The sequence below is a fragment of the Ascidiella aspersa genome, chromosome 7 (assembly GCF_963924565.1).
Source record: "Ascidiella aspersa chromosome 7, kaAscAspe10.2, whole genome shotgun sequence".
Lineage (NCBI taxonomy): Eukaryota > Metazoa > Chordata > Ascidiacea > Phlebobranchia > Ascidiidae > Ascidiella > Ascidiella aspersa.
In genome coordinates, this window is record NC_139453.1 from 1,293,330 (window position 1) to 1,303,535 (window position 10,206).

The 10,206-nt window shown below is 38.5% G+C and overlaps 2 protein-coding genes across 2 annotated transcripts; one reads left to right on the plus strand and one right to left on the minus strand.

Annotated features, from left to right (window-relative positions):
- Window positions 1-1,314: 1,314 nt before the first annotated feature.
- Window positions 1,315-4,866, plus strand: LOC146137194 (zinc finger BED domain-containing protein 6-like). The gene is made up of 3 exons (XM_083393762.1): window positions 1,315-1,547; window positions 2,494-3,955; window positions 4,444-4,866. Exons 1-3 carry the CDS (start codon window positions 1,315-1,317, stop codon window positions 4,864-4,866), a joined length of 2,118 nt encoding a protein of 705 aa, XP_083249888.1.
- A 1,672-nt stretch (window positions 4,867-6,538) lies between these two features.
- LOC146137195 (uncharacterized) lies at window positions 6,539-7,698 on the minus strand. The gene is made up of 3 exons (XM_083393763.1): window positions 7,626-7,698; window positions 7,082-7,231; window positions 6,539-6,684 (listed from the first exon to the last, which is right to left on the minus strand). Exons 1-3 carry the CDS (start codon window positions 7,696-7,698, stop codon window positions 6,539-6,541), a joined length of 369 nt encoding a protein of 122 aa, XP_083249889.1.
- Window positions 7,699-10,206: the final 2,508 nt, after the last annotated feature.

A 10,206-nucleotide genomic window follows, 5' to 3' on the forward strand; every position in this document is an offset into this window, starting at 1 on the left:
CAATATAAACCCCCAGACGAAAATATGGTAGGATTCTAGACCAACGCCAGTGTGTCTTAAAAACTTGTTACCGCTATTGAGTTTGGATACGAAACGGATCATTGTGAGACGCCCTTGGAATAGTGAAAAGCCGCACCAGAACTTCGAGACGCACAGTTTGAGAACCTCTGGTTTAAATGACAGCCGTCAATATTTAGAGACTTGATTGTTTGTGCAAAATCTGTAACAGATTGATACTAATCCAATCTTGAATGAAGGTTTAACAAGCCATGGAAGAATTTCTATAATAGGATAATTGGATGTGGCTGACAAATTACGTTGGCAAATATTTTCTGTTTACATAATATGTTTATTTTTTGCAGAATAATTCTGGCTACTAAACGTGAAAACCGCCAATACAATAAGTAATGGGATTATATTTGTCGCTTTCCGAATGAAAGGCTTTACAGAGTTAACCTCTATGGCTGTGTTTGTAAACAAATATTTACACACGTGTCTTAGTCCACTGCCGTCCGTCATAACGAGCCGACCCCCTTTTAATTTGTCGATTACGATAGCGTCTGCACCGCTGGTTAGGATCCATCTTTTATTGCGATATTGATACCCAACAGTTTAGTCCAGGGGTTCTTAAACTTTTTTTACCGCGGACCCCTAAAATTTTTTTTAACCTAGCGTGGACCACGGTCGGCAAAAAAATTTAAAAAATGACGTCATAAATTGACGTCACAGTACAAATAGACTTTATAAATCTTCTGATTTTGGTCCAAAAATGTGAAAGTGAAATGGAGTCTAAATAGGATTCAGTTCAAAACCGTTTTATTTTTAATCAAACGTTTTTTTTTAAAAAAAAATTACTTCTTAAATATACACTCATATTTTAAGTAGGCCTTCATGGACCCCCCAAAACTAGTTCGCGGACCCCCAAGGGGTGGACCCCAGTTTAAGAACCCCTGGTTTAGTCACAAAGTATCGCGGCCCGATAGCAATGACGTCATTACTACGGTAAAATAACAAAAGTTAGAAAATTGAAACTTGCAAATGGAATATTTCTCAGGGGATTCTAGTTTCCAAAAGCATGAATCTCATTTTGCGTATTATGAGCTTTTTTTTGTTTTGTTGGTAAAAAAATTGTTTTAAACTTTTGCCAAAATGTAAAAGCATTTTTTCGGCTCTGTAAATTTTCTTTCAAATCCACATTTGGGTTATTTTTTTTTACATTTTTCTACAAATTAAACTTTCTCTTGAGATTTTATAACCGCAATGTTATGTTCAGGTGCTTTGTGTAAGTAAATACAAACATTCCAATAGAGCAAAATGCCTCGAGTCCAGACCTCATCAGTGTGGCAGTGGTTTGTTAAGACGACCGACATGTACGACAGGGTCCAGGTTGTTTGTACCTTCGTTGGTTGCCACAAGAAGTTTAAGTGGCACGGGAGCACCACTGGAATGATCGCACACCTCAGGGTGAAGCACCCCTTCACCCTCACTAACACCCAAGCCAACCCACCTAAGCCCAGACAACCGAAGCACAATTCCATTAAATCATGGTAAGTTGAACTCGCTACAGCGGTTTCAGTTGCCTGAAATGATAGAGTTTTTAGTTTAAATTGGACTCGATCAAGTTTGAATAAATTTCTCACCGGAAACATGGAAATTATCAGGGATGACGTCACAAGGTTGCGTAATAAAGGGGCGTTTAAAACAAGCAATCTTAGAAAAACTGAGGTTGTCGTTCTAAGAATCTAAGCCGTGCACAAATATGCAACTTAAATACAACTTTAAATACATTCAATCAGATGGCGGGATGGCCCATTAAAAATGGCAATATAAAATGGAAAAAAAGAACCTTTTTTACCGGTACGGCATTCTTGCAGAAATTTTTTTTCTGAAACTCCGTTCCGGATGGTTCCGGCTTGCTTGCTCCATTGGTTTTAACTGGAAGGATCGACTACTTAGCAATGATAGCGTACAAATATGTAGGGAACGCGTTGAAACGGCGTTCACATAATTAATTGTTTATTTCCGTATAGAAGTATAGGCAATAAAACCTGGTTTGGTAATTCGCTACAGCGATTTTAGTTTTTTTAAACAGGTTTGTAAATTCGATCGATATTTGATCAATTTCATCAAAAATTATCGACCACTCGGCACAAGTGACAACCTGTTAATTCTTGTAAATTGGTTTAGCTACAATTTAAGTCGCGAGTGTAACACTTGAAATATTTCAGCTTTGTTTTACGATTTCGTTTAAAACCATCAAGGTTTTTTAATTACAACGATCGACGACTGAACTTATGTTTTACGTAAACTTTGAAGATTCAGACTCGGATTTTTGTAAAAACTTTGTATGAAGTGCTTATGGGTTACTGACCTGTCAATAGCAATTTTAACAGTGTTGCTCTTAAAAATGTCAAAATTTTTTAATTACAAAATCCTTCTTAAAACTTTTTTATGTTAAGATTAACCCCAATTTTGCAAAAATATTTTCTCCAGGGCTCCTCGCGATCAAAAAAGAGTCAAATCAGAGCTCACCGATTTCCAACCCCAACAACTTCAACAACAACAACCCCAAACACAATCGCTACCCCCCCAATTCCCCATAGAACCCCAGAACTCTGACGTCACACATACGTCACAATGCAGCAGCGCTCTGGCCACTTTCAGCGCCCTTTCCACGCCCCAACCGCAAGTTTCCGACCAGATTTCCGACATTCAGTGCTCCCTGGTTATGACGTCACCGCAGGATGACGTAACGACCGATATTCATCCGCAATCAGAGGTATTCATCCGCGAGCCTCTTGTATCTTCAACTTTCATGGAAGGATTCAATCACATCTACGAGAAGATATTCAACTATTTGGTGGACGACCTGCGACCTGTCGCTCTGGTCAGCGAACCCGGGTTTCGAGCCTTTGTGACGTCAATAGGGTGTGACGTAACGCTGCCGAGCGAGTCCGAGATGGGGGAATACCTCAAACTGAAACACCTTAACGCTAAGAGTTCGATTTTATTCAAACTCAACTCTGCGATCGAAGAAGGGGCGAGGTTTGCTGTTAGCGCCCACTCTTGGCCGTACAAGGTCAAAGGTCATTGTCTTACCACGAGGATCCATTACGTCACCTCCGACTGGCGACGGGTGACCTTTAACCTCGGCACCGCGTACCTAGGGAACAATAAATCGCAGCACGAAATCGAGAAGCGGGTTCTCGCAGTTTTGGAGAGCTACAACATCCAAACAAGCAGCGTTGTCGCGTTTGTTCACGACGCAAGCTACCAAAGTGTCGCGTCCGGCAAGAATGTCGCGTCGCGTGTCGCGCCGCAAACGTCCCCGTGTGTCGCGCAGCTGCTCCAGTTTGTCGTGTGTCGCTCCCTCCAAGCAAATAGCGAGGTCTCAAGCGCAATTATAACTGCCAGAAACCTAGTGGACCGCATCAAATCGAGCGATGACGTAGCCGCTGATGACGTCAGGAAGGATATGTGTACACACGTCAATGCTGCGATGACGTCAGCCACCTTGGACGAAGTTAGCGGATGGGTTAGCGTGTTCCACACCCTTAAGTATATGATCGAAAACCGTCATGTTATCTCAGGTTTAGCAGCTTCAAGCTGCTTGACAACCTCCCAGTGGAATCTGCTGGAGGAAATAGTCGCTCTGCTGAAGCCGTTTGAAGCGGTGGCCAGCTTCCTGAGCAGAAATTCCTTCCCCCCGATGTCAACTTGCCCGATCCTACTTTCAGGTTTGGAGCGATTCACTCGACCTTTCAACTTTAACCTTTCACCGCCCGCCCTGGGGAACCCCCGCTACTGCGTGGCGGCCGAGGTATTGCGCAACTCGATGCACGAGATCCTGAGCGCGCGATGCCTTTATGACGTCACTGGCTTTGTAACAATGGCAGGAGCGCTCGACCCACGATTTTGTAAACTTAAGCATCTGAGGAAGACGGAGAGGACACAGGTTGGTGATTTATTTTTACTTATTGCGATTTTTAACAAAAGCGTTAAGAACTGCAACCTTGTAATGGGTTTATAAAGAATTTTGAAAGACCTTTTTAGCCTAACTAACTATGGAAATATATAAAACAAAAGTCGTAAGTCTAAAGTGAGCCTAAATCATAAAACATTAGTGAAAGTGAAAAACTTACTGAACCATTAAATAGAAATCGCTTGTGTGCTGAAATTATCACAGTAGAGTTAGACACAACAAATATTTATATAAACTGTTGCTACCAGGCGTAGGAATAGCAATCAAAAAGCTCCTCTGGTAATTGTAATTCTTCACGAACGTTTCGGCAAACTATGCAAATCGCCTTCGTCAGGGACAACACTGTTGACACTTTTTTCGACAAAAAAATATATTTATTTGTATTTTAAGGTATTTCATATTGAAACTAAGATTCGTAGCAAACTACAATTACAACTCCAATCCCCTGATTCCACCAACAGGTTCAAGACGCTCTCAACCTTCTCTGTACTCCCCACTTTGAACAACCGGACGAGACCAAAGATGGCGGCCAAACCACGAGCGGTGTGCTCGACAACTTACTCGGTGTGACGTCATCGGTTTGGTCGGATGACTCGGACGACGAAGCGGCGCCGATAAACGACGAAATATCGCGATATTTCAGGATCGCGGTTCCAGGGCAGGCCTCGGACCCCCTGGCCTGGTGGAGGTCCAAGGAAGGGGCTTTCCCGGTTCTGGCCAAGTTAGCCCGGGGCCACCTTTCGGTTCCAGCGGCCGTCGAGCGTACCGAGGTCGCTTTTTCACCTTCAGGAAGCGATTTTGTGCGCTCAAGGTCAAATATCGCGCTCGAGCATTTGGACAGCGTTTTGTTCTTGCACGAGAATCGCTTCTTTATTGCGTCATAATGGTCGCAACGCGCGATCCGCGAACATTTTATTCCGATAACCGATACTTGGCAAAAGAAATTCGACTTCCCGAGTGATGTGTCAAATAAGTGAAAAGGATAAAACTGTGAAAATGTAATGCTTTTAAGGCACCAGTTGTTAACATGCTGTTTTTTTTGGAAAAATTTGATAAATTTACCTCCCAAAATTGAATCGCTTACGCCGTATCACAACTATGGCTAAAATGTCTAAGTTATTTTGGTATCGGACGAGTACAGATACTACCGCTTGGTATCGGGTATCGGCTCCGATCCGATATTATCAGTCCTTGTTGGACCAAACCGTTTTGTATTTAGCTGTTTTTTACGCGCACAAAAACAACAAAAAAACTTGTGCTCAACCTCTGGTTGTTTACCTGTGGGTAATTATCCCCAAATAAGCAATTTTACGACTAAAAATGGTTAATTTTTAATTTTGAACGACGATATCTTTAAACGCTAAATGTCAAAAATGTAAAATCAGCATTTCCGTTGCTAAAAGTGGTTAATGTTAAATTTAAATCCAAGATTTAGTCTGGTTTGTTTATCAATAGGTCACACGTTTTTTCAGTTTTAAAAGGTGTAATTGAAATGGGCTACTTGTTGCTCAGGACTAACCACCTTATAAGGTTATGAACCATTTTGCCGACGCCCGAGTCCGAATCTGCATCCTGTATTCCATTAATCGACATAACTAAAGTATTGTGGGTATTTAGCAATCCACTCATACGGGAGTCATTTAATTTGTCAAAACAATAAAGCGTTGGAAAATATCCACTGTATGCTATTCCACCCTACAATTTACAGTTGGCGGCCATATCAGTTTCGAAATTTGGTACTGCGCATGTCGTCGGACTCGGGACTCCGGTGTAGTTTTACGTGGTCTTACTCGAGTCCTGACACAAATACGTAAACTTAGCTCATACTGGAATTTGAATGTCATTATATGGCGTAAAAAAACTTCTACAAGCTTAAATGTTTCGCTACAAATAAACTGCCATCCAATGTAAAAAAAATCGTGTTTTATTTCAAACAACCTTCACTTTTTAAAATTAATGCTACCTATACTTCTGCATGGCATTTATATATATACACAATTATACATCTTAATTTAAAGTCTAACTATTTTACATCAATGATAACTACGTTGGGTTCAGTATGCGGGCTTGCATTCAATTTTCAGAAATCGAGCAACTAAAGAATTTTCATCAATGCTAAATACAAGTTACCATAGGCACTTTTTTAGAAATTTTGTCAAGTTTTAGGCTAAATTAGCTCAATATTAAGTTAAAATACCAGGATATGCTCACTTACTTTCGAGTTGTTTTTTAATAAAACGCACCAATCACTTTTTTTCTTTAAAATGCCGTTATTCTGCGTGGCAGTGTTTAATTAGTATTAAAAAACCTAATGTTTAACGGATAAATGAGTTAAATTTATCTGAATAGAATAAAACAGAAAGCTCGCAAACTGTAAAAATTGCTATATTTATACCAATAAACCAATAATATCACACGTGAACAAGTTTCTGACACTCAAGTTTTGCAATATTTTAAAATGAAGCTTTTATTCCATATCACCACAAACGTTTTGTTTTTGCTCAAAAATCCACACAAAGACGCTCAATTAGGAGCTCTGCTTGCGCGTGTTCTCATCTACTCCAGTTTATCGGTGCAAGAAGGAAAGAAATACTTTTCGGTGCAGCTGCAGGTTCCTGAACCAGTGCAACATCTGGTCGCTTCTGAAGCAAGCCCGCAGCAGATTGTGCAGAAGTTCTCTTTATCGTGCTCGTAAAGTGCGGCTGTGGGTAAAACATGGGGTTTAAATACTTCACTGGTCACTTTAATCGCGACTTTCTTTCGAATAACAGAATCTACCGGAATCCGAATGTTTATAAAAAAGCGATTTCTCACGATTAAATTCACAAAATTACAAAATGTAGAAAGTTCACTAGTTATGAAAAGTTGAAAATCTTTCACGAATGTAAAAATATATTAGAAAATAAAAAATAATTAATGAATGTAAAAAGAAAAAACACAACAGTCCAACAAATTATCGCCAAACGTAACAATTATCACGAAATACAAAAAAAAGGCAAAAAAATGTTAAAAGTGAAACTCATCACATTCGAAAAAAAAAATAAAAAAATAAAAAGCATATATATGAAAAAAACACGGGAAACACAAAAGATCACTCACCGGCGAATTCTTCATAAGATTGTTCCTTATCTTCCCTTGAAGGTCCATCCTGAAGACACTTGGCTCCCGACCCCACACTCTCGCAAAGTTCGTTCCCCGAACAGCATTTCACGTCGCCGTCAATCTGGCTGCACACGCTGCATGTTCGGCCTAAGATACAAGTAAAACATGTTTTTACTTTTATTTCAAATAAGAGTTACGTGATATCCGTGCTTGAAGACGATAAATTTTGCCCGAAAATCTTATTTTAATTATTTTTTTATTAATAATTTTCACTTACTAGTTCTGGCCCAAATGATTTGCTATTTTGTATTTAATACTTTTATTAAACTGTTTACCATTAACAATGATATAGAGACTAATTGCAAAATTTAAAAAAAGGTGCAGCCGATAGTAAGTTAAACCTGGTTTCATTTGACATTTTTTAAGTTAAAGTAATTAATTTAAACAAATGTTACAGTCTATTTACTTTCTAGTAAATAGTACTAACCAAACTAAAAGAATGATAGTTTTAACAAGGCACCATTTTAAAAATAATTTTTACCCGCAGCTAATTCATTTATGCCAACGGCAAGACCAGCCAAGCATAGAACAAGGATTCCAACGAAGAACTTCATCTTTTAGCAAATTTCGTACAATTTATTCTTACACACGATTCTGCTTTAGGTGAACAGAAAAGCACTTTTAAAATCTTGTCGTATGGTTTCATTTCTTGTTCTTTAGGTTTAGTTCAAACTAGATAATATCGGATCGGAGCCGATACCCGATACCAAGTGGTAGAACGGTGTTCGTCCGATAATATCGGATCGGAGCCGATACCCGATACCAAGTGGTAGAACGGTGTTCGTCCGATACTCTAGGTCAGTGCTTTTCAAACCGTGGGATGGTACGCACTTGTGCGGATGAGTAACGTCGTGCGGATGAAAATGGTGCATGGTATTATTTTTTATTATGTGCAATAAAAATGCAGTAAAGTCAATAATCAAATAAGCTGGTGCGCCCACTCACAGGTACAGTAATATAGTGGTTCATTGCAACTTAAGCTATCTATTTTATATCGGGTTAAGGTTCACGGTTTTAGTACACAAACCCTTTCAATGTTATTTCACAAATAAATCTAAAGGTTGCAAACGTACGGATGGAAATTCTTCGAAATGTAAAAGTGCGGATGGAAATTTTAAAAGTTGAAAAGCACTGCTCTAGAGTGATATCGTTGTAAATCTGATATCAATTAAGCTCAGTTTAGTTTTTATTATCCAATATAGAGTTTTCTACATTGCAAGGTTAATTTCGAAATCTAATAAATTAAAAATGAGGAATAAATAACTTTCCTAAAACAAAGCAAATTTCGTAAAACAAAGCAGAGCCAAATTCCCTGAAATCATTAACATTGTTAATTTTGTTTTGATCAATTTTGCTTGTCTGAGCATACTGATGACGTCATACGGGTTCGGATCGCGATAATTTTCGCCCAAAATATCGGATATCGTTATCGGAATAAAATGTTAAGTATCGGCATTCCTGATGAAAGTAAACTTTAGCGTTTGTGGGTATTTTTATTGATATAACGACAATCACATGTCAGTCTTAAGAATGCTGTTACTGTTTATCTGTTGCTACAATGCAAACACAGTAGCAAAGCATCAATAAAGAACCACAAAACGGTTATCGAGTAAGTTGACCCTGAACGTATAAGGAGTTCAGAAAAAAAAAAATTAAAGCAAAAATGCATGAGGAACGTTGGCAATGTAAACTATGTTTGGCGAAAAATGAAACAAAGAACAACTAGATATTGTTGTGACATCATTTACAGCGAGTAACGTAAGAGGTTTAAATAGCAACTGGTTAATAATATCACAAAAGGGTAACTTTTAACACCCTCTTCAACAATTTTAATAACTATTTATCAAAAACGTTGCCATAAAATGTAAAGACCGTTGGTTCTTAAACTGTTCGAACGCGGAGTCCTAAAAGTTGTCGGTAATGCAAAACGTCACAAAACAAGTAGCCTTAAAAACCTGCTTTTTTAACAAACGTGAAACTCAAACCAAGTCTAAATACACTTAAGGAGAAGGAAGCACGAGTTTGTTTTAATTCAATTATTTGCCTTAGAAAAAAATTCATTATTTAATTTTTACACTAAGATTTTAATCAGGCCATTATACATCCCCAAACCACAGTTTAGGCCTGATTAGACTTTGAAATTTGAGTGTGAATAACACGGTTGTGCGAAAGCTTGTCGAGATTTCACTTCACTTTGTCTTTATACAGTGCCACCTGATTCCTCTATTTCAACACAAATACGGTCATTTACATAAATTCAAAGAAAAGTCGCCAAAGCGTTTAATCAAATATTCTATTATCATATAAAAAATCCACTCCATTCTTCAAATTTTACGCTGAGATTCAATCAGACCTTCATTGCCCCCAAACCCAGTTTAAGCCTGAGTTAGGCTTTTTTATTTCCTCAACGTCAAGACATATCTTTGCTGCTTGTCAGAAAAACGCCTTTCAACCCCCGTTCGACTAGTAACTGAGTGAACACAGCTACATTCGATCTAACGACGACCTCTGTTCATATTCTCACGCTAATCGCTATGACATCATCTTTCTCTGTTGCCTGTTAGAAGGTAAAGGTTACTCAGCTATATTAAATAAATAACTCCAATAGGTTGATGTATTTTGAAGGCATTACAGTATATTATTGTAGGGGAAAGGGAGTAAAACTGTTTTGATTATTATTTGGGATATTACTATACTTGGTATTTTATTCCAACACCAATCTCTGAAATTTTAAATAAAAATTACCGCGATCAGATACAAAATGACGTTTTTCTTATTGCTATGTTCAAAACCGCTGAGTTGAATCTCTCACCAAGGCTAAAGTTCCAATATTGATTTCATATCTGGTCAACACCGATACGACCGTAAAATCGGACGAATATCGATACACCAACTTGGGTATCAGCTCCGATCCAAGAATATCGTACATTTTATTTTGTGACTCTATTAAAGGTAAGTTCTTACCCCGTGCAAGGTCAATTGGTTAAGTAAAGTACTGGGCTGAAACAAATGAAAAGGGCGGCCTTACAATAAGAAGTTGTCATAATACGACCGATTTAGGT